Below are 26,634 nucleotides of genomic sequence, written 5' to 3'. Positions count from 1 at the left end.
TTTGTGGCACTGCTCATTAGATCACCGATGTCCATGTGGGGATGCAATCCACTGAACTGGGGTTTGGTATAAAAGAGGCCTGCTGGGATCAACTGCAGCAACACAATTGGTTAAGCCGCCACAGAAGCAGCCGGAAAATTACCTACAGCAAGATGAAAGGAGTAAGTGGTACCAGGATATAAAAGGATAATACAATTATTAATAAAAAATACTTTAGAAAATATAAGCAATTTTTTTTACTTAAATCATATAAATAACATTTGTCTTTTCTTCATTGAAAGCTGCTACTCATTACAATCGCCTGCTTGACGACCTCCATCCTGGCAGCTCCTGCTCCTGAACCCGCTCCAGAACCATCTCCGTCTCCAGCTCCTGCTCCATCTCCATCACCCAGCATTGGAATCGGAATTGGTCATGGCTACGGTGGATATGGCCTGGGATTGGGTCTAGGAATCGGGCACTACGGAGGACTCTACGGGCACGGCTATGGCGGGCACTATGGAGGTCTTGGTCTGGGATTGGGCTACCATGCACCCATCATCTCCAAGACGATCATCGGCAAAAGCTACTTGGGCGGCTATGGCTATGGCCTCGGTCACGGATATCTCGGAGGCTACGGCCATGGACTGTACGGAGGACACGGTCTGGGTCTGGGTCTGGGTCTGGGATACGGACTGGGATATGGCTATGGCCACGGTTGGTAGAGGTACTCCCAAGTCAAGTAAAGTTAAGCCAAATGGAGCCGGGACGAGCGTGTGAGAGTTTTCAATCAAGTCATATACTTCGCAGTACCCAAATCTTATTCAGTCAGTCACTCAGCAAGTCAATAAATCAATAAAGACAAAGCAAAAAATGTACAAAAAACTAGAATCATGGTCAACCGTTTATTAAAACTGGATCTTTTTTTCTCACGGTTCTTTGAGACATATTTATAATTGTCTTAATTGCCTATACTAAACATATATTTTGATACTTAATGTAAGTAAAGCACACTTTTGATGTTCTGAACAAAATATATAACATTCGTTTACGATTTCAAAACTTTGGCTATAAGGAACATCCAAATACTGAAATCTGAAAATAAATATCTGAAAAACAAAATGAAACTGAATATTTGAAAATTGTCAGCACGTTTTTCATATTGCCTCAAACGCTTGATCAAATAAAACAGTTTTAAGTTTAGTTTTTAAATTCAATCGAAATATATTTCAACATCAAACCCACTCTTCACAATCTGTTTTTTAACAATTTGATTTCACTTTACAAAACCTTCACTGATTTCTCTCTCTCTCTTTTTTCTCTGTGTATTTACATCTCATTTCTGACCGATCCAAACAAAACGAAATGCATGCGGAAAACGATGATGGGTGGTATGGACCTCGTTTACCATCCATGAGCGAGTCCATAGGCAGGAGCAGCAAGAGCTGTCTTGTAGCCCAGTCCCAGAGGAGCACCCAGAGTAGGATATGCCGACTTGTAGCCCAATCCCAAGGGAGCGGCCAGAGGGGCGTGAGCTAGTCCCAAAGGACCATGAGCCAGGCCAATGGGACCGGGACCATATCCCAATCCGTAGGCGGAAAGGGCCGGAGCAGCCAGAGGAGCGTGCGCCAAGGCCGGGGCGGCATAGCTAAGCCTGGGGGCCAGCCCGTAAGAGGCAATCGAGGGAGCAGCCAAGGCGTGTCCATAGGAGATGGCCGGAGCAGCTGCAGTCAGCGGCAAGGCCGGAGCAGCTAATCCGCCCAAATAGCCAGGAGCAGCAGCAGCGCTGGCCAGGCAGAAAACGGCGAAAACGAACTAGTTGATGGGGGAAAAAAAAATGAGATACTAACAAAGGACTTTTCAGAGTATATCAATTCCACTTACGTATTTGAACATTTTGGTTTTGGTTGCAAGTTGAACTCGTGGCAAGAACACAAAGCTGAATAATGCCGCTGTCTAAGGCACAAATGCTTTTATAGCCCACAGACCTGGCCAAAATGCAGCACGAGAACGGATCCAAACTGGCGGCCCAGAGACTTTTACTTTTGTTCAAACGAGAGACATAGGCATATTCGTAGCCCAAAACCGAGTCCAAGAGAGCCACATGCAAAGCTGGCCTGTCGAGTATCGAGATGGCGATGGAGACCTGGGACCCACCGGAGCACCACCTGGCCCCGCCCCAGACAACGCGGATGTGGGCCTGGGCTGCGATTTGGCCATACCCTTTCGGTGGTAAACTAAATGAGAGATTGTTTTTATCTAATGAATAATAAGGATTTTAATACGTAATTAGGAAAGTCATCAAATGAAATATTACATAAATTATTCATTAAATTTTTGATTCTTCTACAAGGATAGTAGTTATTCTGTGAGTTATTCGGTTCACAATAATGAAATATTTATATTTACCTATTTACACTATTAGAACTTATTTTGTCTTAATATTTTTAATATATTTATGGAAATTTCAATCTAAATATATATTATCTATTATAAGTATTATGCTGTTTATATTGAATATTCATAATTGTCTCCAGTCAAAGGGTATTTCCCCAATCGATCAACGTTTCGACCATTTTTGTTTTTATTTTGAATAATTTCTGATAAATTTGTTTTTGGTCTATTTACCTAATGCCGAAGCCGCGACAAGGTGTGCGTGAGAAAAACTTAAATTGCATTTTGTATCTTGCCTTTTTGGGTTCTTGTATGCATTTATTTCCATGCAGGCAACAAGTTTCGCCCATTCCGCCGTTTAAATTCATTCAAATGCGTGAGGCTATTTTGCTGTAGAAATTTTCGCAGTAAATGCTCGAGCATTCGCGGAGCCAAAGTCTTAATAATTACAACACAGGCCGGCAATGAAAGGGGCGTGGCAGATACACACCTGTGCGTAAAACCGAAGCAAAAACCAGATCCAGATCCGCCTCGAGATCGTTCTATGTGGGGCAAATGCAGTGTGTGCCAAGAACAATAAACGATCGTAGACAGGGGCGTGGGCAAGGTCGTTCTTCTAGTGCAACGGGAGGGAATCCTGGGCCAAACGACGCCACTGGCGGTGCCAACTTATGAACCAGTGCACCCATAACTCATGCAACTGCAACAACAATGCCGAAGGAACTGCGGCTGCCACTTAATTGCCGGCGACCCACTCGAAGCACATTTTCCAGACAGCGCTTTACGCAAGCTCCAAACACTTAACACTTATGAAAGGGGCGTGGCCGAAAAGGGGGGCTGATGGGAGGGGGGTCGGATTGGAGACCCAATCCAGCACTTGTTGAAATCACCGCCCTGCAGGCAGCAAAAGTGCATGCGTGCACTTAACACCTTCTGCGCAAGTTAGTTTTACTCAATGTGATATGTTTTGTTAAATATTATATTAGTTAAACACTTTTCTTGCCTGCTAATTTGTTTAAGTTTATTAAAACACAAAGGCTATAATTATAAATTATTTTAATAGAATTAAAAACAAGCGACGAAACAATCAGATGTTAAAATTAATAATTATGGTACATTTTAATGAATAAATGGTTGGTGTAAAGGGGCTGGAAACTCCGAACTTTCGAAGCTTCTGATTTTGATTCCAAGAATCCCAGCACTTCAATACTTAAAGGTTCAACATGCTGCGTTGGTGCACAAAACAAATGGGGTCCAATTCACACCCACTGACAACAAAAGGGTTAAGGATAAGGCCTAGCTCAGTCCAGAAAAGCCCGCGGGCAAATGGAAAGGCAAAAAGCAGTTGACAATACAAGGTGGCCAAGGAGGGGGGAAATGGGGGAGCAGGTCAACAGCCGGGCTTCCAATGCGTAACTCCAAGGGGATTTGCATACACATACGTATACGCCGTGTGGGCGATTCCAATAGCGATGTTAGTCCAGTCCAGCCGAAGTTCTCCACCCGATTTGCACTTTTGGGCTGTAAATCAAACTAGCCAAGCATTTCAATTAAGTGCCTCCTGAGATCCGGCTCAATGCGTCGTTGCAGCCGCGCTGCTATCTACACGGTGCGAAAAATTGCTGGCAATTAATTTTGTGGCACTTGTGCAACACGGCGATTAAATCAAAACGCAATTTATTGGGCAGCACGGCTGAAATGCGAGCGCCTTTAAATCGGGTTTGGCTTCTTATTGATGTCTCCGCAAATTGATCGCAGCAAGTTCTAATCGACGCAGCCCCCCCATTATCGTTCCAATGCTCTCGAATGACAGTGTACAACTGTCAATTAGACAAGATTGTTGTAATCGCCTAAGCAGTCACCGAACAGCGGGGGGTAATTATAGCACATGGGCCTAGAAGTCCCCTTGTTGGCCAAGTTAATACGCGTACTGCTAATTGGAGGTAGGTTGGATATCATATTCAATTTGAAAAGAGCGTCCAGTATTAGCTAGATTACATAGAGATACGATACAGCTATACATTAAGAACTGAGTTGCATCCAAAAACCATATATATTTATACTTACTTATAAAGTTAGAAAACAAATATTTTGATATCCTCAATTCAGACACGGTATAGACTTACCTTAACTGAATACTACGACAAGAGAGCATTTGAAACTAATTTTATAAACACACTTACCTAAAGTACAACATTTAAGCATTAAATTAGACTATTTGACAATATTTAACTTATGTTAATTTAAGCTTACACACCCCACCCCCAAACTCTTTCATAGAGTACCCACTCCAGTAAAGCCTGGGAAACGGAACGTTTAAGTGCAACTTCTGGGGCTTCGGCAATTATAAATCGCCGCATGTTTCGCGAGGGGGCAGCTGATTAATGGGGCGTGACCATCGAGACAAAAGGCAGCGTTAAATTTTAATTTAATTTTCCGACTACAGCCACAAAACAAGTAAATTAGCTGCAAGAAGTGCAACTGCACGTGCAGAATGAGGCGTTTTTCAGCTTTTACAGGGCTATAAAAAGCGTTGAAAGCATCGAGGAGAATTGAGAATCAGCAACTCAAAGACTTGAATTAATTTGCAAAATGTTGTTTCTTAGTTAAATGTCGTTCGCTTGATTTGATTTTCATACTTTTCGACGGTTGCACGCGGCGTATGATTAATGCCAGAGTTGGCGTGGTGGGTTCGTTTGAGGCGTGGCTTCGTTCAACTTATCGATGGCGGGTGATTAGCAAAATGCAATTTAAGCGGCGCCCCTCAATGTAGTACCATATTCGCAGTGGCGATGGAAATGCATTGACCTCTAAGCCAACACACACGCAACTTGCAATCAAAGTGATAAACAATGTGCCGCGAGCTGGCCACATAGACCTCGAAGGGTCAGGGGGGTATCAGGGCTAAGGGGGTGCGAACTGCGTAAACAAAGCTCAAGGATTGCGTCCTGGAACGTGGCGAAGTGTCGATGAACCAAAGTGGGCGCACAAACAGGCCAGAGTTGGGCACACCCTTGGAGGGCACTCTGTCATATGGGAGCTGTCTAATGAAAATGGTGGCCTGATTTAACCTTAAACGAATTCATTCTTCTCATCATATAATAGTTTAAAGTGCTCTGGTGACCATTGCAAATGTTAAAAATTAAAGCTTGCAGCACTCGTTAATAATTCAAATGAAATCCCTTATCTTGAACTTATAATTCTATGTAATACCACAAACTAAAGCTATATATATATACTTCCCATCCAGGTATCTATTGCAATAAGACGGCGCTTCCCAAGAGCAACCTGCACTATCTGTTTCCTTTGAAGAAAAGTCCCGATGCCCACGGCAAGATTAAAATTAAACGGAAGGAATAAAACTCGATTCACTTCTCAGTCGGTCAGTGCGTGGGCCTGATGCATTGCGTTTTAATTTCTGTTTGCCTGCGAGCATGTATCTCCATCTCTGTTTGTATCTGTATCTTTCGCCGTGGCAGTGACGACGTCCGGTGGACACGTGCGGCAGCCTTGCGGAATCCCTTTGCCATCCTGGGACATCTTACTTCTTGAGGATGGTGGCCACAGGGGCGGCGGCATAAACGGCTGGCAGGGCGGCGCTGTGGGCCACACTGTGGGCACTGTAGCTACTGGCATAGGGGGCCACGTAGGGGGCGTAGGCAGGGGTGTAGGCGGCGGTGTAGGCGAGGGGTGCGGCAGCGGGCAGGGAGCTGTACGCCAGTGGAGTGGAGTAGGCCAGAGGGGCATTGTAGGCCAGCAGACCAGGATTGGCAGCAGCGGCGGCGAACAGGGCGCACAGGACAACGGCAAACTGCAGGATAAAATGCATACAAAAAGTACATTAAAATACACATTTACAAGAAGTTTTATAAATATAAAAAATTGTTTGAAAAATCTACACTGTTTGATAATAGTTTTATTTCGAACACACGCGTTTTTGTTTGTATTTAGGATTGTGAATTGTTGCATTTTTGAAACATTGTATCCTTAAAAAAATGTTGGAAACTTACGAATTTCATCATTTTAATTGATTTGGTTGTGTTAGCGTCGAAGTTAGACTTCTGATTGATGTCTTGTGCTGAGTTCGAAGTGGTTTATATAGGTAAATATACATAGCATCCTTGACAAAGCCCATTGAAAAAGCAAAAACCCAGCAAGTTTAAAGCATTTCCATCACGTACCAGGGCTAAAACAGGGCCAAACATTTGGTCTCTTTTTACTGGCACAATTATAATGTTGCAGATTTGTGTTTGTCGATATGCCTGCGAATAGTACGCATTCCTTGTGAATTTATTATTGAAAATGAATGTTTTTTCCCGCTCATCTTGAGCATTTCCGCAACTGGCGTCAGCAGCTGTCGTTTGCCGATTGAATTATCATAATTTAGCACTCAGTGCGTTTTGTGGGCTGTGAACGTGCGTGTCATTCCAACCGTCTTGGCCATCTCCGGAGTTCGGCTCACTCTGTACGTTTCAATTGTCAGCCACTCGAACACGCCACTTTGCATTCTAATCAGAGATGCAAGTAAAAATAGAAGCGGTTTATCCAGTTTCGAAGGACGTCATCGAGTTGAGCCCTTGGCTTAAGGTTGAGGACACCAGAAACAGGGAATCGAAAGCTTTGCATAAATGGAATCGCGAGTTCAATAAACCGGAGGTCTCGTTGACCCTATTAATCCAATGCAAACATGGACATTCCACCACGAAGAACACAACCTCCTTTACACTTCCTTTTTTTTTAACAAATAATAGGTTTTAAGTCCAAAAAATAATTTCCAATGTATCAAAGCAATTTATTGATACAAAGCTTAAAAAAGTCATTGATTCCTTCCAGCCCACCAAAATTAAAAAATGTAGGGGCTAGCAATTTATGAAACTAGTGTGAGAAATATTTACTGAAAATATGATATCACCTACTTTATAAATAATATTTCCATTGGATTTTAATGTATACCAAATTTAGTACTTAGTACCCATTGCAAAAGAGTACTGCCTAAAAGTATGTGATTATACATACTCCCTTCACATTAGAGATGAATAAGTGATGCAATAAATTATGAACAAGTGGTATACGTTTTACGCAAAATGCAGTATTTATTTCAACAAAAATATTCCCTTTCTTGAAGTGGTATGTCCTGTTCCCATGACTTAACTTTCAGCAGTCGGCAGAGGTGGGGAAATGTAGAGTCTGTCGAACTAACACCAGGGATGTAAGAAGATTGGATGTTGCAGGTGGTTAGCAGGAAGGTGTGTATCCTTGTTGCAATAGATGTGTATATGTTTATATTCAGGTCCAGTTCAGCAGTCAGGTTAAGATCACGATCCATTCATCCAGTCTTAACGGTAGTAGGCGGCATAGGGGTAGGCGGAGTAGGCGGACGCATAGGGGTACGTGTAGGCGGAGTAGGCGGCGGCCACTGGAGCGGTGTATGCCGCGGTGTAGGCAGCCGAGTAAGGAGCAGCTGCCACATAGGGAGCGGAGTAGGCGCTGTAGGCCAGAGGAGAAGCGAGCACCGCCGGCTTGGCAGAGACGCAGGCCACGATGGCGAACAGGCACAGAGCGAACTGAAAGGATAGGAAAAGTGCTTATGAGTAATCCGTTGTTTGGTGGCAAGTCCAGCTATCCTGCGATCCTTACGTATTTGAACATGTTGGCTGTTTGGGTTGGTTGTGAACTGTTGGTTCTCAAGTACTAGACTGATATCTCCTAGTGCCCGAGTACTCGGGTATATATAGCAGAATCGGTCGAGAAAATTCCATTCCAATTCCCCACATTGAAGCGAAGGTGATGCGTGGCCATTGGTATGCACATCCATTCCCAGATCGGTTCCAAGTCCATTTTGAAGCCAGCCAAGGAGAATCTTGAGCATTATGGCTTTGCACTTTTGGTTTCGTTTGGTATTTTTAAAAGCGTGACGAAAAGCGAAAAACAAATCGAATGTGAGTCCGTGTTTTGCATACTAAAACGTAGCTGGATATTGATCCATCCATCGGCAAGTCTGGAAATGACCCACAAAAACTGCCGGGTTGGGTTCAGAAATTTATAAAGCTGGGTTCTGTCGCTCCAGTCATGTTTATTTCGTTTTCAGAACGTTGAGCTATCAGATCTTATCAGCTCGGATTAGCTATGTACAGGAAATTAGTAAGTCTCAAGCGGTTATCCGCCGAGAAGTCGATGCACTTGCTCAAAGATGATGAGGCCTCGCCATCGGTGGCCATTTCAGGTGGTGCTCCTCCTTCTGATCCACCTGGCGGCCGCGGGTCAGATCCAGGATGCTGCCGAGGAGATCGATGTGCCGCCTGCCCATCGGGCTGCTCCACCACCGCCCCGCCAGGCAGCTGGAGCTGCTGTTCCCCCACCACCACTGGGGCCACCACCACTTGTGGGCTCTGCACCGCCGCCGAGCTATCCTTTGTTCTACCCAGCTGCGTGGCTGCCATTCGGACGCTACAGCAACTCCATTCCCGTCCACATAGTGGCTGCCTAGGGGAGCGTCCTCCCACTGGCCATAAGGTGGTCAAAGGACACTGTTGTCCCTCCTGTTGAATCCTTTCCCTGTTATGGTTGCTATTTTACTCGTTATTGCCCGCTTTAAGCCAGAAATATATTTTTAGACACGCACATGCATAATTATTTATTCGGGTTGACGCAACTTTCAGTCGGCAATTTTTAAATGGCCAACACGTGATTCTCCTACCAGAGATGCCGGTTACCTATACATTTCGAGAAATCTATCACTTTTGCCATCTGTGATTTGTCAATGGATGATGACGCAACTGAATTGGTATTTTTTCGGGCTACATTTCCGCATTTTAAGTGGGCAGAACAGACGCTGCCAGAACAAAAGGTTTAGAAAAGGTGACAGTAAAAAAATATTAATTATAAAAAACGTATATGTTTAGGTGACTTTCTTTTTAAATACTATCAAGAACTTTTGTTGCCGCCAAAAGATTGAGAAATAATAATTAATAGTAGAAAATCCATTAAAAAGTATTAATAATATATAACTATAGCTTTTTTGCTATTGAAAAACAGAACTTGGTGTTCCCATTTCCAGAATAATATTTTTAAGCTTTTAGTTTGATTTGTTTTATTGCCAGTCGGGTCTATTTTTATTCCATTTCAAATCCGTTTTGAATACTTGTTAATCCGTTTTACAAAACAGTGGTGTATGCAGCGCTGTAAGGGTAGGCGGCATACGGATAAGCAGAGTAGGCAGCGGCAACTGGAGCGGTATAAGCAGCGGCGGCAACTGGAGCGGTATAGGCAGCGGCGGCAACTGGAGCGGTGTAGGCAGCGGCAACAACTGGAGCAGCAGCCACACCGTTGAAGTTGCGGGCCACGTACTGCGAACTGGTAGCGGTGACCACGCCGGCAGGAGCAGCTGCAACCACTGGAGCGGCGGCCAGGATAGCGGGCTTGGGCTCAGCCGAGGAGCAGGCCACCAGAGCGCACAGGACAACGAGGGCAGACTGTACGGAAATAACCAGTTAATATAATACTCCAGATATCTGTATCCATATGGAGAAACCACCAACTCACCAGCTTGAACATGATGGTTTAGTTTAGTTTGATTTGAGCTAGCAAATTGGACTATGACTTGATTCGATCCGACATGCAACTTTTATAGCACCGGGAAATCGCATAGATGCTTTTGACTTTCTGGGCACACACGATAATGGGGCGAATGATTCTATACCACCTGCATGGGAATGCAGAGCGGCCTTTCAGTAGCTCAATTGGCCGTTTGGCTACGTTCCCGCCGCCCGCGGAGGTCGATTCCAATCCGAATCCGAATCCGAATCTGAATGCAAGACCAAACCCATTCATTATTTCGGGCACGTCCGCATTGTGGGCCCATAAAAGATGTCGCCGCGAAGGTGACCAGTAGCCCGATGTGATTGATGCCACCAGACACGGCTAATTGCCGATGAGTAACCTCCTGCGCCAAGAGTTGGCCAGGAATCAATGAAATGGAATTGCACGCTTCAATCCGATTGCGAGCGCATTGTTTCAGGGTTACGTCCGTCGGCTGCAATGGTCTTTATGCAATCAAAACCATGTCATCGTGCCCGTTCTTTGTTTCGGCCAAAATCTAATCCGCTTGACTGATGCAATGCGGTCAATCTCACACACGAGCCAAAAAACGCCAGTTACGTTTACATTCGCATCGTAAGGTCAACAAACTGCATGGCAAGATGCAGTTTCGAGGGGGTCGCCAGATAACTGAGGCTCTAAAGTTAGCAGACAGCTTTTAATAAGAGTCAAGCTCAGCTTACCAGTCCATTCACAATCGAAACGTGCCTGTATGGGCTTATATCTCTGAAGCAAAATGAAGCCAGACATGTAGGGGTTCCTACAGGGCAAGTTCTTTTGGGGAGAGGACGACCTCGGAATACCCTGTACTCAATTAACCACATATACTTCTAATCTTGAAAACCAGAAGCAGAAGAATGTCTAGCTACACGACATATGTATAAACATATTACCAAAATTGATATAATGACAATATTTAGAAAGATATCGTAAGATACCCAAATTTTATATATTCGTTTTAAAACCTTTTTCTATTATTAAATGCATTTATGAGATCACGTCTTGAAATGACCGTTATAATGTAGTGCATTATAAAAGTATAAACAAAACAAAGTGCAGACCGACAATATGTTATCACTATTGCGCTGGACTACTGAAAGCTGGCAATCTGCGGAGGAGCGAGATAAAGTTTAATCAATGAATACAATATTATATGTAAATACAAATGGAGTGGAAGCTGGAATGGCAGTCTGCGAAATTCCACTGATGCAGTTTACAAAGTTATTTGGCGGCGAGCGGTTCGTAAAAAAGATGAATAGAACGCGAAGGATACTCGAAGTGATCGTTATCCTTATTCTAGCGATATCGAGTTGTGATGGCAGTGGAGGAGATATCCCCCTGCGATGCGACGAGTACGATTCCATGGGATACATGGACGTGAATGAGGCGTTTTGCACGGTCACCGGATTCACGGTCACACACAGTCAAAATGTCGTGATCAAGAACATACCACCCGGAAATATGGTCAAGTTCATGAAGTTTTACGAATCAACGCTGCTCTATATGCCCTTCCATCTATTCGAAACATTCCCATATCTCAAGACCCTCGATGTCTCGAATACGAATATTTTGGAGCTAACGAGAAATGCATTCAGTGCTGCGAGTAATCTCACCTATCTGAATCTGGCCTACAATAATCTGACATCTATCCAGACTTCTGTGTTTATTGGCGCCAATGTTCTGATGCGTTTGGATTTGTCCTACAATGAGATATCCTCGCTGAGTGTGAATGCCTTCTGTGGCCTGCACACCATTAGCCAGATTTATCTAACGGGCAATCTGTTGAAGGAGCTGCACAACGATATCTTCAAGGATAACGAGTACTTGGAGAAGGTGTCCTTCGAGGGAAATCTACTGACCAGCATTCAACCGGAGGTTTTTCGCAATATGCGGCGCATCAAGGAGGTTAATCTATCCAATAATCGCCTGATTTTCATCCATCCGGACACTTTTGCGGATGCGGCAAGCTTGGAGAATCTGGTGTTGTCCTATAATGAGTTGAAAAACTTCCAGCTGACGGAGAAGAATATTGTGCATCAGCTGCACTTGGATAATAATTATCTTACAAATTTGACCATAAATGCAACTCGATTCGTTCGCGCCAGTCACAATCAAATTTCGGAGCTCTTTCTGCACCAGAGTTTGCATATCGAAACATTGGATTTAAGTGCCAACAAGTTGAGTAGCATATCGAATATCACCAATATCACACATATGCTCTACTTGGATGTATCGGATAATCCAATTGGTCCGCTTAATATCAGCACCTTTTCGCAACTTAAGAGACTGAGGGGACTAAATTTGCGAGGAACTGGAATTAGAGAGCTTAAATTTGGAATGTTTTCGAAGCAGAAGTACTTGGAGGAACTGGATCTTTCGTTTAACAACCTGACCATTCTCAATTTGGATATGTTTGTGCCCTATCTGACTAATCTGAAGAAGTTCCTCATCGACGGCAATGGGCTGACTGAGCTGCAGGGAAATCGCACGTTTTCCGAAGCTTTTCCACAACTTCAGAAATTGGGAGTATCGAGGAACCGCTTCAACTGCTCCTATCTACATCATCTACTCATCCCACCATCGCTACCCGAGTCCGTAGTGCTCAATATTGAACCGGACACCAATCTGGATGAGACCCCACACATTCGTGACGTATCCTGCATCAGTCAATCCCAGGAGGTCGTTAATGCCTCCTTCACCGCCGAGGAATCCAAGCTAGAATCGCAGATTCAAATGCTTTCGAAACAGTTGGATATTGTAGGCTCGCATTCGAAGAATCTGGAACTTCACCTGGCCTTTATGCAGATCTTTGCGTACGTTATGGGCGGCCTGGTCCTGGTGGGTGTGGTGTCACTGATAACCCTTCGATATCTGAAGAATCAACGATCGGGTCGATATGATCGCAGCAGCATTGTCTTCCGCTCCAATGCCACAATGGAAGCTAATCTCACCCTGGGCAGTGAAGATCTTCAGTAGCCTGTACATTTTTAACTTTATTAAAGTGGAAATAAAATTGCAAAGTTTAAACATTTAATTCGTAATGGTTGTTAAATGATTTCATAACGCTAAAATTTCTTCGTGCTTGCTTAAAACAACTTCGAGTGGCAAAAACGCATAGGATGTCGTAAAATAAAATCCTTTTGCCAAATATCTTCTATTCAAACCAGGAAGGTATAACATTTTATATTCGAATTTTATTGAAGTGCAGATACTCAATTTGTATACTCAATAGAAAATGCGGAAAAGAAATTGATAGGGTGTCTGCGAAGAAAGAAAGAAAGAGAAACATTTGTAAGTTTATCTAAATCGACCTTGCACACATATGTACATCTGACTTCCTGTATGGCACTGAGTTTTGATAACTGAGAGCTTTAAGACCTTCAAGGAAATTATACAAATTATAAACGTTTTTCTTTTATCATATGGATTTTAGCAAATATAAGATATGTACCCTGATACAACCACTTTTCCGAATAATAAAATCGGGAAATTAAAAGTTTGATTTTGTTGTACCAAACCACTCTTAGATATATTTTTAAGTTTTAAGCAAACCTAAAGATTGTTAAATAAAATAAAAGATTTGTGTTTCGATTTTTATAATACTTTTATTATTTCGTTTATTTCGGTTTGAGTTGTCCTTAGATTTCGTTAAAGCCTGGATCACTCATCCTACTTCTTCAGCAGCAGAGGAGCGGTGTAGGGGGCGGCAACGTAGGGAGATGCCACATACGGAGACGCCACGTAAGGGGAAGCGACGTAGGGAGAAGCCACGTAGGGAGAAGCCACATAGGGAGATGCCACGTAGGGAGCCGCAAAATTTCCGTGGTATTCCCGGCTGTAAACCGCAGCCGCCGGAGCAGCAGCCACCAGAGGTGCGGAGTAGGCCAGAGGAGCCACGATTCCGGGCTTGGCGGCCACGCAGGCAATCAGTGCGAAGAGGGCGACGGCGAAGAACTTGAACATCTTGGTGGATTTGGCTGTTTGGATTTGCGGGCAAACGAAACTGATGACAACTGCTGGATGAACACGGCGTTTTATACCCAAACGACCACCCACAATTAGCCTTGGCACTTAAGCTTTCTTGGCCCACCAATTTAATTAGCCAAAGTACCCGCAATCGTACCTAAATCCGTTCGCAGTAGCCAACTGCGAATGGTACGTGACTGGCCTGAGCAACATAATTGTGTTTTTCGGCCGGGAGACCTTGCAAGGTCGCTAGCCATTCGGCTGTGGGGCTATAAAAGCCACAAGTCTGGACTGTTTAAGACATCAGTTGCATTTGTTCAATCCGACAAGTAAAACCAAACAAAAAACCAAACCTACCAAGATGTTCAAGTTCGTCGCCGCCGTCATCTTCGCTCTGTTTGCCTGCGTGGCCGCCAAGCCCGGAATCGTGGCTCCTCTGGCCTACTCCGCCCCCTACGTGGCGTCTCCATATGTGGCATCTCCCTACGTGGCATCCCCCTACGTGGCTGCCCCCTACACCGCTGCCTACACCGCTGCCTACGCCGCCCCCTACACCACCGCCTACACTGCTCCCTATGCCGCCTACACCTCTCCTCTGCTCCTGAAGAAGTAGATTCCCGGAAGGATGATCAACTTAAGAGGATAGCACACGGACACTTGCAATGAAACTGAAATAAACTCGCAAACAAACGAACATATTTGTCTTTTACTCGGAAAATGGGGTTTACTGGGAGCTGAAGAGGAACTTCGAAATTCCATTTATATATAGTTTACTATGCATATTATACTATACTTGAAGAGAAGTCATATCCAATAATGCATAATAAGCAATATGGTATCAAATACAAGTATTTGTATTATTAACTCAGTAAATGTATAAGCAACTCAGTAAACTATTTCCACGATACATTTTCAACCAACTGATACTCTACTCTAATTAAATGTTCACAAACAGCTTCTTGGAATCGCCTCATAAGCAGTGAAACGACTATCTGCATTACCATTTACAACTAATTTCCAAGTGGACAAAAAGTGTTGGGTTTGCCATGACCAGGGGCAAACTATTAATAATTACAGATAATTATCCTTGGGGTACACACATGTCGAGCGGCGTGCAGCAATTTCATTCCGGGTAAAACACACTAAGCTTAGACAATGCAACGTGCGGCGTTTAAAATTAGACATCGTGGCGTATACGTAATCTGCGGCAAATCAAAAACAGATCCAAACCAATTCGAACAAAGAGTTTGCATTTATTGTGTGTTATATAAAAATAATTTTAATTCGAATTATATTGCCATGGCCCAGCCCAGAAGTATGTTATCATCTGGCCATTGATTTAGCCCAGCGGATTGTTAACCCTTAGTCCAGCCATTGTAGTTAACCAGACTCCGACTCTTGCTGAAACTGATGCTATTGAACACTCCCAGGTTGGCTGACCAGCCCAGGGTGAATGTAATGTTACCAAAGGGGTCAAGAACCACCACGGGCTTCTGGTTTTTCTGGTGGTTCTTTTTGGCATTGCTCTGCAGTTGGTTGAATGCACTGTACAGGGAAGACGATGGATTCTGCACGAATTCTTGAACTCCGATAATAAATTTGTTTACTTCTCGAAAAAAATCATTGGGCTTGAATAGCTTGGCGGGGTCTTCGATGAACTGAATCCCTTCAATCCGTTCTGGTTCCTGGTAAAATGAATCCTCTGCCAAGTTAAAGCTGCGGGCTACTTGAGTTGGCATGAGGAAATATATCGGTTGAAACCAAGCCACGTTCATCAAAACGAACCAAATCGAAATCAACTGTAAAATAATCCCACTTTCAGTATGTTTTAAGCATTTTAAGTCAAGTATTTGAACTATTTGCCCACTAACTATATTTTTAACGATTTTTAAGAAATATGTTTGTTTAAGCTCAAAAGAGTACATGGGCATGATTCATTGTTCTAAAAAAAAAAGTACTTAAGGTTTCAAAAGAACAAAAGAACAACTTCATAATTCATAAAAAAATTGTAGTGCCCAGAATGTCTGTAAGTGTACTTACAGCAATCATGTCCATCGTGAATCTGAACGATAACTAAGCCAAAGAAAGACAACAACGTTGGCTTAAATACCCCATAGAATGGAGTCTACCCCTCCTTCTCAAAAAAAATTATTATGACACATAAATTTCAGACCAATTTCAGAACTTTATTTGAGGCATGTCCGTCAAAGAGATGGCTAAACTCCGTGTGAACTTGAGTTGAGCTTCGGGCGACAGGTGCTCTGGCGGCCGAGTCTTGAGGACGCCTATTTGTGAGATGGCTCCTCCTAGATCCAGCCATATCCACGGCCATGACCGTATCCTCCGTAGCTGATGGGATGCACAACGCTGTGCGAGGTGGTCCAAATGGGCTGGATCACGCGCACCGAGGGCAGACTGTGGTACGAGCTGGTCAGGATGGGCGAGGAGTGCAGGTAACCAGGAGCGGCATAGCTCAAAGCCAGACAGAAGGCGAGGAATACGAACTGGAGGCGGGAAGAGTTGCTCACTTAATTAACTTTTTTCATTCGGAGGACAGGACAGGACAGGATATCCTTACCAGCTTGAACATTTTGAAGCGGTTTTGATTGCTGAAGAACTTCTGGAACGCAAAACTCAAAGTGGAACTCGTTGAGAAGCTGCCAAAAGATGGTTTGATGGCTGGTTGAATGTGATGCCTGGTTTTTATAACCCAGCCGCCAAAGCCAAGAAGCCCCAGCAATCGCGCGACCTTGGTCAGATATTCAAAACCCAAGAGTCTCTTTGAAATCTTAGCGGACGCGGAATGCTCAGGTTTCCCTGAGCTTAGGTGAGTGACTGGCTGCAGTTGCCCACCCACCGAAAATTGCATCACTAATGCAATGGTGATGCCATGAAATACGCACCGCAAAAGATCAACGAAAAAAATAAATTTGCGGAAACTGCGCAATTTTTTAGGCAAATAACAAATCAACAAATATTTAGCCGAATAACACAGTTCGAACAATATACTTACTTAATTGATTTCGGCGTGGGAGTTTGTTTTCATTGCTACGAAGACAAAAGGAAACATGGCCATTTCTCGACACCACCCGCAACCCACCACTGACCTTGAAAGCCTCCCGATGGAAGGCGGGAAAACACCGGAAGTGCGTCTCAATCCAGGACGCACTTAATTGTTTATTTTGGGGCCAAGAGCAAGACGCAATCCAAATCGATGGAAGTAAACAGACGTCAAAGAGATGCCTACATTTGAGCCTCAGCGAAAATAGAACGTACTTACACACTAAAAGGGGATGTCCCTAATTGATTGAGGATAAATAAAAATAAAATTAGGATGAGTTTATAGGTTAAGGTTTCTAAAATTAATTGCTAGAATAGCACACAAATCAATAATTACGAATATATAACATAGAAATCGATCCGAATGCAACAAGTCAATTATAAAATGTGTGTATTTGTTTTCTAGCACATTCTATCCTAATTATCATGCATTTTACGGGGAAAGGCAAATCTTTGTAGCAAGTTGGAAGGAGGACTTCTCTGCCGTTCTAGAACCCAAGAGGCATTTGTGGTTTCACTGGCTTGTCAGCGGACTCACGACCATCCGATTCACATCTGGATTCTGAGTGGCAGGGAACGAGTTCCGCTGGCAATTGCAATTGCAACTGGCCCATTCAAAGTGAGTTAAGGGCTTCTTTCATTTGCCGCTTGCTGGGCAAATGCCTTTGACCTTGGCCACCAGCCAAAGTGAAGGTCTGAATGCGATTGGGAGCAGCTATAAAAGCCTGGAGTAGCGTGGAATGGCTATTCAGTTGGATAGGTGATCTTCAAGGAACTGCAACGAGCGAAAATGAAGCTGGTGAGATCGGAAAACTCTTCTATATAACTTTGCATATATATATTTAACCAATTTAATTGATCTAACAGCTGATCTTTGCCTGTTTGCTTGCTCTGGCTTTGGGGCACGAGGTGTATTACTATACCCCCAGCTATGGGTACTACCCCAGTACCTTTGCCAGGTCCTCGGCTGTCCTGCCCTTGGCCTATTCCCGTTTGATTGCCCCGGCAGCCGCCGAATCGCATCTTTACCACAGCGTGGAGACCCCGAACTCCTTCCAGCAGCAATATCGCAGCGACTACAAGCCCCTGACCTATGAGTACATCTACTAGATGGGCGGGGAGCAACAAACCTTTGCGTGAATTGTAAGCAAGTGAAATTTGAATAAAGTTCGAACGCTCCTCATCGAAGGTGTTTTAACTCTAGATGATAAGCCCCCATTGTGTTGAGGTGTCTGTGAAAACAACTTTCCTACTTCCCCCAAAACCAAATGACCTAGCACACCCGCTGTCTGTTGAACTCGGCCTCCAATTGTTGTTCAGTTATAAAGCCCCAAACAACAATGGCTATATCGAATGACCCCGCCCAAATGCCCGTCCTTACACACAGTTGTTCACCTATGCTTCTCGGAGGCCTGTCTAAATTTAATAAAATCCCAAAAGTGGCAACAAATCAAGACTCATGTCGCACGTCGAACGTCACCGTGGCAAAAAGAAGCCGTAGAGTCCACCGCAAGGTGCAATGTGACTCACACAGGCTGTTCCCCCGATTTTTGCCCTTTGGCGAGTGGCTCGTCGATCCCGAAAGGAATCGCTCCGGAACGTGACCCGAGGCCGTCACATGGCATCCACCCATGGAACATACGCAAATGCGTAGATTGCTCTATGGCCATTGATACTTAGCATTGTTAATAATGAACTCTTAATCGGGTTTATTAACACCTCGATGTCCTTGGAAAATAGCATAATCTCCTTGGTTACCCTATATAAATAAATAACAATTAGTTTAATTTGCATAACACCATTAGAGAAGTGATAAAATGGATCATTGATATGAATGATTGCATCAGCCGACTAAGACTTTTAAGACTTCTCATCAAATATCACTCGACTAGATTCTTAATAATTTCTAAATTGTTTAATATTAATTTATCCTTTACCTTAATAATAATAATAATAATACAGAGCTTAGTTACCTTAAATAATTTTAAAAACTCCATTAATATTTTAATAAAGTAATAATATAAAAATAAATATAAATAAAAAACAGAATATTGATAAAAAGCTTAATAAAGATATACAAATATTTAGTTATTTATTGGGTTTTTGTTAAGAAAAACTCTTACGTTAAATTCCTCGAATACATTTATCGCGAATAAATCAACGTCCGTTAAAAATTATAGGGTACATAGCCGGCCATCAAGAGCCATGATTGATGATTACGAAACCAGATTGAGTTCGCGTTAATTATGCAAAGCTAATTAGAAGTTACTCCTCCGACCAGCAGATACATCTGATTGGATGGAATGGCTCGGGACGGTGGCATCCGTATCAGTTTACTAGAGCCCATAATCTCGGTGGAAAACCTGTTGCTGCCAAAGGAGCAGGAGCTCCGCCATCAGCACCATCTGCATTGGCATCTGATTCGGTCCATGGGGAAGTTCAAGGTTGTTACAGTGTCCAATTAATGGCTAAAGAAATCGCAGGCTTGACTAGGCAGGCAAATCTATGCGAACAACAATCTCACATTGCTGGGCAAAATGAGTACACTTAAACACGATTGAACAATATATAGTTCTGGTAAATATATTAAGCAGTGAGATATATGTCTAGTCAAAATATTTTAAAATTGAATTACATATTTTTTCATGGTTTTGTTAGTTTCATTATAATAAGGAGTTTAAAATAGTTTATCAACGTTTAATTTACTTGTCACAAGTTTCCTTAAGCTTGACTCGTTTTTCGGCGTGCAGCTGGCAAAAGGGTGACCAGAATTTAGAACGGGCTGTGGGAAGTGGACCCCCGTCAAGTTGTTTACCCAATGTAAAAACAGGCTTTGGATCCCGGGAGCCAAACCTTGGATATAAAAGGTCTTTGGGAGTGCAAGGAGGAGCTCAAAGCGAGAACGGCACTGGACGGCGTAGTTTGCAGTTTGAACAGAAAATGCGCAATTATCTCTGGGTAGGCAGCCAATTCCATTGGCCAAGTATCAGCTCCACTTAACTTCTCCACCTTCTACCGTTGCAGTTAGCAGTGCTCCTGGTGGTGGCCACCACCTGCATCAAGGCCAAGCCGCTGGTCTCCTTCGGTGTCAGCTACCAGCAGCCTTACCTGGGCCCCCAGCCAGAATCCTACTACTACGGAGGACGGTACCCGGCTGGTGGCTACTACAACAACTACCACAACAGCCCGGGTCCGTACGGCTACCCCTATCCGTATGCCAATCGCTATGGTGCCCTCGATCTCGGAATCGGCGCCCTGTCGCTATCGTCGTTCCTGCTCTGATTCCGTATAAAAGCCAAAAGCCACAGCAAATAGATGCGCAAATCACACAAAAGTCTTTTCACTATTTTCCTCGGCACGCACTGCTAAGCCTTATTTTTTTGCCCAGGTCAGGTTGATTTATATATATGTATATATTGAGCATAAGGATATATATAGTGGGCGGTGGACTTTGAGTACGTGCCATATCCCCGGGGGCTCTGGTGACCCACTGACTGAATTTATGGATTTTCGATTTCCTGTCACAAAACCCTTTGATTCGTTCTGACAGAAGTAAATTTTTAGGTGGGTGTCTTAATTTATGGTATCAAATGTCATGCAGTGAGGAAAGAACTCAAGTTAAATGCTAAATCTACCAACTGAACAAGCTTAGTTTTAAAATGTCCATTTAATACCTTTTAAACTTTATAAATTTAATTAAGTACTAAGAAATGACAATGAGTAGTTTATTGACAGCTTTTGTGCTAATGTCAACATTATTAGGACGACATTTCCTCACTTTGAATGCAGAGTATTTTAAGATTCGACATTTTCGATACGCTGATTATGCTAATGTCCTCGGCGGTGTATCAATTATTTATAGATGTTGTATCTTCAGGGGGCCCTGCATAACCGAAATGCGTTTGCAAAACGTGCAGGCGCAGCTTGAGTCTCCGGCAGATGCAACCTGTTGGGTTGGGAGGAGCACATAATTGCAGAACCCATCGGGGATTAAGGGAATCACTCTCTGGCTTTCGCCCCATCCTTTCGCTTTCTTTACGACTCGTGATTTGCAAACACATGGGTTAAAGTTTCAGGTGCGGCACCTGCACGTTGAGCATGTGGCAGTTTTAGCCATTTCCTGGCCTGAGGAACTATTAAAGTGTGTGCGCCTTGCTTGTTCATATAAAGGTGTTGCGTGCCACACTGCACAAAATGGGGAAGTAAACCATTTTATATCATTTCATTTAACATATTTATTTGGTAGGAGAGTTGTATGGCTAAAGATATACAGTTTGCTGTTTAAAAATATAGTGTAATAACATTGCGTACCTCTTGTTATCAAAACAAATATTAAATCTTATTTTGCATTTTATAATCTATTCATAAGGTATCTAAAGTTAATAACTATGACTAGTAATAAAATAATAGTCATTGAATTTAGCTTGATTTCATTTTGCTTGCCATTATTTAGAGATATATATACATGAATATATATATTTTAATATATGCTAACTTTTATATTCTACTGAGTCTTTCACTTCATAAGTTTACAACAATTGATGAAAAAGAACGTAGAATAATTGTCTACATTTAAACCCAATTTTAAGCCAAATGGGTTATTTTCCATTTCATTGGCAGCTAATTTTGTACAAAGGTCCACTGCCTCCAAAAATAATTTTGGCATCCCAAATTGTTATTTGCACCTGCTTTTCCCAGTTCCTTACAAATTTCTGGAAGTGTCCATCCGGAACCTCGTCGCACGGATGAATGACGTGCACGGATCACGTTCCCAATCACGCACAACAATGCTAAAAACTCAAAAGTGCAACCAGCGACGCCCAAAGTGTTGTTAGCTGGCTTTGTTGGCCCGGTTAAAAGGGGAAGCATCAGCAGTCACGTTGAGTGGAAAACCCCACGGCAAGCAACAGGTATTCGCCTCGCCTCGTTGCGCTTCGAGAAGGAACCCTCGAGTGGTGTAGTGTAATGTAGTGTCCTTCTCGACGGCAAACAGGGCACTGATTTCCGACGGGTGTGTGTCAGTATGGCAGGCGAACGCACATCGGCACCACGAAGCTAGAGCCGAGCCACGGGATGTGTCCTCGTGGGGGCGAAGGTTAGGATGCGAAGCTGCCGCGGCATTGAGGAGCTGTATAAAAGCGGGTGCCAAACGCCTGCCACTGGTAGTCTTCGTCTAGACATCAACGGTTCGCGTTATCCTGAAACAAGTTCCCTTGGAAAGCAAACTAAACTGAAAGCCAGAACACGAACTGAATTACTGTGCCAGTGCAAAAAGAGTGAACTAAGTGAACTAATATTCTGAAAAATTGAGATAAAATTCAAACTTACGCCATGGATACTCTGTCACCCAATAATGGCTCTAAGTCGAGCTCCAGCGGCAGTTCGGCGGCCAGTTCCTCCATGGATCTCGGCAAGCAGCAGCAGAAGGAGAAGTTTCATCGTCACCCAAGGAATGGGCCCAAGAAGCTTTCCCGCTCCAGGAGTTTGCTGCAATTGCTCAGCAGGCACCTGGGCAGGCACTTCCACCACCAGAACCAGCAGAACGACACGGTCTACAGCAGCCAGGATGATATTAGGAGCAGCTCAACGGATTCCTTCAGCTTGAGCTACGAGCGTGGCAGCCACGAGTGCCCTATCAATGGTTCCTCCCTGGACCTGGAGCACACATCCCGGACCTCGAGCGGATCGGCCTGCTCCAGATACTCGCCCGGTCTGGATTACTACGATCAGCAGGGACACATCTATGTGGAGGCTGTCTACAGACCCGGCAGTGCCATGGAGCAACTGCATCCGCAGCTGCACTTCGAGGAAGACACCAGCGAGGAGGGTAGCAGCAACGAGGCGGAGGACGAGGTGGAGCTGCGCCACGACGAGAACGAGAACGAGAACAGCAAGCCTCGATCCGCATCAGCCGCTTCCGCCAAGTCATCGGGACTGCATCTCAGCCGAATTTCCATCTCCTCCTCGGTGAGCCGCATCCTGCATCACTTCTCCAGTCCGACGGGAAATGCATCGATGCGCTCGTTGTCCTGCAGCAGCACTCCACTGCGTCAGCCCAAGAAATCCCTGTCGCCGAACAACTCGAACAACAGCAGCAGCAGCAGCTCCAGCTCCAAATTCTCCCGTGCTCCCGCCTCCAAGAAGGAGGATAAGAAGCAGCAGAGCATCCTGCGACCGCCAGTCCAGTACGTCTACATGAAGGGCATGTCGGGACTGTATTCCCGAGTGCCCAGCTATGCGGTCTGCTATCCGTATACCCTACAGCACATGTACTAAAACATGTCCTGGGACACCATAAAATGGATGGAAAGCTGCAAGCTGGTTGGGGGTCTTGAACAATATACTTAGGAATTTTCTAGTGATGTACGAGTAGTGCCTGAAATCCAGAGATTTGAGTAGAGGGAGAGAGTAGTGGGAAGATAGGGGCATAGGACAAAAAGCAGCATATTTTATAAATGTGTCCAAGCTGAGTTCGCAAACCCAATAAGTGTACCTAAAGACAAGCCCAGAAAATCAAAAAAAAAAAACTATCTATGTGCTACGATATACTCCTAAGACGATCTAATTGTCTTCGGATAATTTAGGGACTTTCAGTTTACAAACGAATATAAATTCAATTTAGCTTAATGGAAAACCAAATGTTATTTAGAAGCCCCTCACATATCTTTCGAGAATAGCTCTAGAAATTACATTTTCGGAACACCTTAGTTTAAATTAATAGTTTTATTTAATGAACAAACGATTTTTGCACTTTTGAACTAGTTTAAAGTATATTTTGCACTAATTTCAACAACTATTAAAACCAAAACAAAACTTTACGAATTTATACAACGGAAAAAAAGAACGGAAACCAAATTCTTTAAGATCACACTAATAGAGGAACATTTTACAATAATTCACATTCCAATAAATCGAAACTTTTTGTAAAACAAAACCAATTATTATAAATAATACGGAGATATCATGATGAAATGTATATGGTACGGTAGATGATAATGAAAACTTAGCAAAATGTTTAGAGCCTATATATTTTTAGATCCTAACCTAACCTAACAATTAAGTCTAGCTGTCAATAAAATAAAATATACAACACAACATAAAAAGAAACGTCATTTTAATTGCATTCAAGGTGAAGGGAGAACAAAGCGAATGAACCGAACTGCGTTGGCCAAGGAACTTCGATTCGTAACGGTTTTGGCGAAAGCTTAAGGACACCGTTAACGTAGGCAAAAGCTCGTGCCGATTGAGAGAGCACATCATGCCAGAGAGCCGCAGAGAGCGGCAGAGAGCTCGTCCTGCACATGGCCTCCTTTTGTTTGGGTTTCAGTCCGCGGAGCACTGTTCCCTGGGAACAGAGAGCCTGTGCTGCCGCCGCGATGATGTAGGCAAAGTCCTCAAAATCAAGTCGCCGAAGGACTCGACCTTATAGTTTTGACTGGCGCATATCATGTCCGTGTGACGTTAATCGACACCGCTGCACTTGGCGGGCGTGACAAACGAAAGCGTTTAAAATTTGATGACACCTCAATTATTAAGGCTCTTCAAGTCGAGGACATCGGCCATGGTCCATGTTCATACCCATACCCATGCCCCTGCCCCTGTCCACCCCCTGAAGTAATCATTTCGAGGTCATTGTCTCTGTGAACCCTTTCTTATGATAGCAAGCCCATAGTAAACAAGCCGCAGGTCCAAAGGGTTAGATATCCTTGGCACAGTTTGTCCTAAAAAATCAAATTAAAATGCATGATTTATCTGCAAACAAACAAAAGCCTTTAACCCGAATTTCTGCCAACAAAGGGAGACAAATTGCTCCGTCTTTTGGATAGTTTTATGACGCAGTTCGGAAATGAATTTTAAGATGCCCAAATGGTTTGTTATTCATTCGTGAGAAAACTGCTTCTTATAAAATATCTTCCTGGAATTCAACATACAGTTGGTGTTTTTATTCCATGAAAAACTGCAAGAGCTACACATTACTTTCTTTAGTTCCAGGAAATCTGCAATATTTATTTTGCATTTTGCAAACAAATGAAATTCTGCTCAACTTATTTAACTTATATTAATTCTGTTTTATTCCCACATTATATGCAGTTTTCAAGCTTTAAAAAGATGATACCCGTATAAATAAATATTTGATTTAATAAAGCTAACATAAACTACTACTTCTTGATCAGTACCAACTGCCGAATCAGTGGGATATACTATAAACATTTCCATATATTTAATATTTTAATAAATAATTTATAAATTCGAATTAAAACCAATTACACTTTCCTTCACGGTAATCTAATCAAAATATTATAATCTTCTAAAATATATAAATCGGGGTCAGTCACCAGCAGGACAAACTGCTAGGCTTATTCACTAATCTGTTGACTAACTTGATTAAGTCGAAATGAGTTAATGCGTTGTTAAATGGGAGCGACAAGCGCTTAACAAGTCGGCGACAATGGATTTCCAGCCACCGAACCATCGTATCCCACTGGCCAAATTGGATTCCGAGTTGTGTCATTTTGGCCAAAACAAAATCGCTGGACGCTCTGACGTCAGTTGGTGTCAACAATTGCGCCTCTAATTAGATGTTCATGGATTTTCTATCGGGGTATGGGAAAATCCTGTCGCTGTCGACACCTCCTGATTCCTAGCACTTGCCACCCTCCCCCATCATTTGAACGTTCGTTCCCTCCCATTTTATTATCAAAAAGTCAAAACAAAGGACTTCATTAGGCCGTCGTCGTCTTAGCCTGTCTTAAAATGCTTTTGGCTTTATTTATAGCGCATTAAAATCAATTTTGGGCGCAATTAAATAAAAACCAACAACACAAAGGACCAACCAGGCCGAATCTATTTTCGACCCCCAACTTAAGTGAGGTGAAATTTTGATAAAATTTTACTTTGCCCAAGAGCGTCTTGGCTTCTTAAGGAGCAGCTCTTAGAGTCCTTGAGAAGTGTAGTCTCCAAGGATATTTTTAGGCAAATCAGACACTGGTCTCTCAGAAGTAAGCATCAACGAGCCCTTCCAGCTATTTTCGACAATGGCCAATTGAATCAACCAGGAAAGTCAAACGGAACAAAGTGAAATGAAAACGTCTAGCTGATTAATAATTGATGGCCCTGTGGGGAGAGAAAATAAAACAATTAAAGAAGTAAGAATCGCTGACCGGAATTGCCGAAAGTTTTGTCTCGACTTAAAGATGCCTCATACTCGATTAAAATATGAATTTTATAAATGAAACTACAGACGATGCAAGAAATCAAAGGTTTTGAGGCAAGCTTTTCAAAAATTATTTTCTTTTTTTTAACTGGTTGTTGATTTTTATGAATTCGGTTTATTCAATCTCATTGAATATGAAGTAAACTCTGAAATTTTGTTATAAGGTTCAAATTTTTAGATGAATGAAAGATGAAAAAAATTATTTTAAAAATGCAGGCTTAGTCAGAGCTTGATAATAATCTCACAAGCCTAAGCCCTAGTATTTTACTCTCCTAGTTCCGACGGAAATGTCTTGCTATACAACAAGTAAAAGCAATCCAGAAGGAAATAAAACACCCCCTTACTTAAAAAAAAATTACAAAAACTCTCGATTTTCGGCTTCCTAAACCGGATTTCCCCTTTGGTTTGGCATTATACCACCCTAT

The 26,634-nt window shown here is 43.1% G+C and overlaps 14 protein-coding genes across 17 annotated transcripts; 7 read left to right on the top strand and 7 right to left on the bottom strand.

Annotated features, from left to right (window-relative positions):
- The first annotated feature begins 90 nt into the window (after window positions 1-90).
- Window positions 91-904, top strand: CG13050 (uncharacterized protein). Its single transcript, NM_140602.2, has 2 exons — window positions 91-161; window positions 282-904. The coding sequence occupies exons 1-2, from the start codon at window positions 153-155 to the stop codon at window positions 702-704; spliced, it is 432 nt and encodes a 143-aa protein (NP_648859.1). The 5' UTR covers window positions 91-152; the 3' UTR covers window positions 705-904.
- A 277-nt stretch (window positions 905-1,181) lies between these two features.
- On the bottom strand, window positions 1,182-1,927 carry CG13065 (uncharacterized protein). The gene is made up of 2 exons (NM_140601.3): window positions 1,864-1,927; window positions 1,182-1,794 (listed from the first exon to the last, which is right to left on the bottom strand). Exons 1-2 carry the CDS (start codon window positions 1,873-1,875, stop codon window positions 1,384-1,386), a joined length of 423 nt encoding a protein of 140 aa, NP_648858.1. The 5' UTR covers window positions 1,876-1,927; the 3' UTR covers window positions 1,182-1,383.
- A 3,826-nt stretch (window positions 1,928-5,753) lies between these two features.
- Window positions 5,754-6,453, bottom strand: CG13066 (uncharacterized protein). The gene is made up of 2 exons (NM_144160.3): window positions 6,384-6,453; window positions 5,754-6,184 (listed from the first exon to the last, which is right to left on the bottom strand). The coding sequence occupies exons 1-2, from the start codon at window positions 6,393-6,395 to the stop codon at window positions 5,915-5,917; spliced, it is 282 nt and encodes a 93-aa protein (NP_652417.2). The 5' UTR covers window positions 6,396-6,453; the 3' UTR covers window positions 5,754-5,914.
- A 990-nt stretch (window positions 6,454-7,443) lies between these two features.
- On the bottom strand, window positions 7,444-8,080 carry CG13067 (uncharacterized protein). The gene is made up of 2 exons (NM_140600.3): window positions 8,011-8,080; window positions 7,444-7,937 (listed from the first exon to the last, which is right to left on the bottom strand). The coding sequence occupies exons 1-2, from the start codon at window positions 8,020-8,022 to the stop codon at window positions 7,710-7,712; spliced, it is 240 nt and encodes a 79-aa protein (NP_648857.1). The 5' UTR covers window positions 8,023-8,080; the 3' UTR covers window positions 7,444-7,709.
- Window positions 8,081-8,459: 379 nt separating this feature from the next.
- Window positions 8,460-8,993, top strand: CG34248 (uncharacterized protein). Of its 2 annotated transcripts, NM_001202189.1 has the most exons (2): window positions 8,460-8,514; window positions 8,597-8,993. In NM_001202189.1, the coding sequence occupies exons 1-2, from the start codon at window positions 8,500-8,502 to the stop codon at window positions 8,858-8,860; spliced, it is 279 nt and encodes a 92-aa protein (NP_001189118.1). In that variant the 5' UTR covers window positions 8,460-8,499; the 3' UTR covers window positions 8,861-8,993. The 2 variants fall into 2 exon arrangements, with proteins under 2 accessions (NP_001189118.1, NP_001097619.1); NM_001104149.2 differs by having other exon boundaries at window positions 8,460-8,992.
- Window positions 8,994-9,450: 457 nt separating this feature from the next.
- Window positions 9,451-9,970, bottom strand: CG13068 (uncharacterized protein). Its single transcript, NM_140599.3, has 2 exons — window positions 9,916-9,970; window positions 9,451-9,845 (listed from the first exon to the last, which is right to left on the bottom strand). Exons 1-2 carry the CDS (start codon window positions 9,925-9,927, stop codon window positions 9,528-9,530), a joined length of 330 nt encoding a protein of 109 aa, NP_648856.1. The 5' UTR covers window positions 9,928-9,970; the 3' UTR covers window positions 9,451-9,527.
- Window positions 9,971-11,205: 1,235 nt separating this feature from the next.
- CG4950 (uncharacterized protein) lies at window positions 11,206-13,565 on the top strand. Of its 2 annotated transcripts, none has more exons than NM_001275005.1 (1): window positions 11,206-13,565. In NM_001275005.1, the coding sequence occupies exon 1, from the start codon at window positions 11,221-11,223 to the stop codon at window positions 12,943-12,945; it is 1,725 nt and encodes a 574-aa protein (NP_001261934.1). In that variant the 5' UTR covers window positions 11,206-11,220; the 3' UTR covers window positions 12,946-13,565. The 2 variants fall into 2 exon arrangements, with proteins under 2 accessions (NP_001261934.1, NP_648855.2); NM_140598.3 differs by having other exon boundaries at window positions 11,206-13,001.
- On the bottom strand, window positions 13,558-13,977 carry CG13069 (uncharacterized protein). Its single transcript, NM_144161.3, has one exon. It carries the CDS (start codon window positions 13,930-13,932, stop codon window positions 13,639-13,641), a length of 294 nt encoding a protein of 97 aa, NP_652418.1. The 5' UTR covers window positions 13,933-13,977; the 3' UTR covers window positions 13,558-13,638.
- Window positions 13,978-14,261: 284 nt separating this feature from the next.
- On the top strand, window positions 14,262-14,649 carry CG13051 (uncharacterized protein). The gene has a single exon (NM_001104148.3). It carries the CDS (start codon window positions 14,297-14,299, stop codon window positions 14,546-14,548), a length of 252 nt encoding a protein of 83 aa, NP_001097618.1. The 5' UTR covers window positions 14,262-14,296; the 3' UTR covers window positions 14,549-14,649.
- A 561-nt stretch (window positions 14,650-15,210) lies between these two features.
- CG13070 (uncharacterized protein) lies at window positions 15,211-16,019 on the bottom strand. The gene is made up of 2 exons (NM_140597.3): window positions 15,976-16,019; window positions 15,211-15,734 (listed from the first exon to the last, which is right to left on the bottom strand). The coding sequence occupies exons 1-2, from the start codon at window positions 15,988-15,990 to the stop codon at window positions 15,291-15,293; spliced, it is 459 nt and encodes a 152-aa protein (NP_648854.2). The 5' UTR covers window positions 15,991-16,019; the 3' UTR covers window positions 15,211-15,290.
- Window positions 16,020-16,114: 95 nt separating this feature from the next.
- CG13071 (uncharacterized protein) lies at window positions 16,115-16,622 on the bottom strand. Its single transcript, NM_001202188.2, has 2 exons — window positions 16,514-16,622; window positions 16,115-16,439 (listed from the first exon to the last, which is right to left on the bottom strand). Exons 1-2 carry the CDS (start codon window positions 16,523-16,525, stop codon window positions 16,242-16,244), a joined length of 210 nt encoding a protein of 69 aa, NP_001189117.1. The 5' UTR covers window positions 16,526-16,622; the 3' UTR covers window positions 16,115-16,241.
- A 1,134-nt stretch (window positions 16,623-17,756) lies between these two features.
- Window positions 17,757-18,177, top strand: CG34247 (uncharacterized protein). The gene is made up of 2 exons (NM_001104147.2): window positions 17,757-17,794; window positions 17,863-18,177. Exons 1-2 carry the CDS (start codon window positions 17,786-17,788, stop codon window positions 18,103-18,105), a joined length of 252 nt encoding a protein of 83 aa, NP_001097617.1. The 5' UTR covers window positions 17,757-17,785; the 3' UTR covers window positions 18,106-18,177.
- Window positions 18,178-19,639: 1,462 nt separating this feature from the next.
- Window positions 19,640-20,325, top strand: CG13053 (uncharacterized protein). 2 transcript variants are annotated; one of them, NM_001275004.1, is made up of 2 exons: window positions 19,640-19,953; window positions 20,020-20,325. In NM_001275004.1, the coding sequence occupies exons 1-2, from the start codon at window positions 19,936-19,938 to the stop codon at window positions 20,275-20,277; spliced, it is 276 nt and encodes a 91-aa protein (NP_001261933.1). In that variant the 5' UTR covers window positions 19,640-19,935; the 3' UTR covers window positions 20,278-20,325. The 2 variants fall into 2 exon arrangements, with proteins under 2 accessions (NP_001261933.1, NP_652421.1); NM_144164.2 differs by having other exon boundaries at window positions 19,902-19,953.
- Window positions 20,326-22,170: 1,845 nt separating this feature from the next.
- CG13054 (uncharacterized protein) lies at window positions 22,171-23,510 on the top strand. The gene has a single exon (NM_140595.3). It carries the CDS (start codon window positions 22,327-22,329, stop codon window positions 23,269-23,271), a length of 945 nt encoding a protein of 314 aa, NP_648852.1. The 5' UTR covers window positions 22,171-22,326; the 3' UTR covers window positions 23,272-23,510.
- The last annotated feature ends 3,124 nt before the right edge of the window (window positions 23,511-26,634 follow it).

Source organism: Drosophila melanogaster, chromosome 3L (assembly GCF_000001215.4).
Source record: "Drosophila melanogaster chromosome 3L".
Taxonomy (NCBI): Eukaryota; Metazoa; Arthropoda; class Insecta; order Diptera; family Drosophilidae; genus Drosophila; species Drosophila melanogaster.
The sequence above is the reverse complement of the archived record's forward strand: the minus strand, read 5'-3'. Positions and strand labels throughout refer to the sequence as shown.

Excerpts from the sequence above, each read along its gene's own strand:
- CG13051 (NM_001104148.3), top strand. The coding sequence starts at position 14,297 with ATGTTCAAGTTCGTCGCCGCCGTCATCTTCGCTCTGTTTGCCTGCGTG.
- CG13069 (NM_144161.3), bottom strand. The coding sequence starts at position 13,932 with ATGTTCAAGTTCTTCGCCGTCGCCCTCTTCGCACTGATTGCCTGCGTG.
- CG4950 (NM_001275005.1), top strand. The coding sequence starts at position 11,221 with ATGAATAGAACGCGAAGGATACTCGAAGTGATCGTTATCCTTATTCTA.
- CG34248 (NM_001104149.2), top strand. The coding sequence starts at position 8,564 with ATGATGAGGCCTCGCCATCGGTGGCCATTTCAGGTGGTGCTCCTCCTT.
- CG13054 (NM_140595.3), top strand. The coding sequence starts at position 22,327 with ATGGATACTCTGTCACCCAATAATGGCTCTAAGTCGAGCTCCAGCGGC.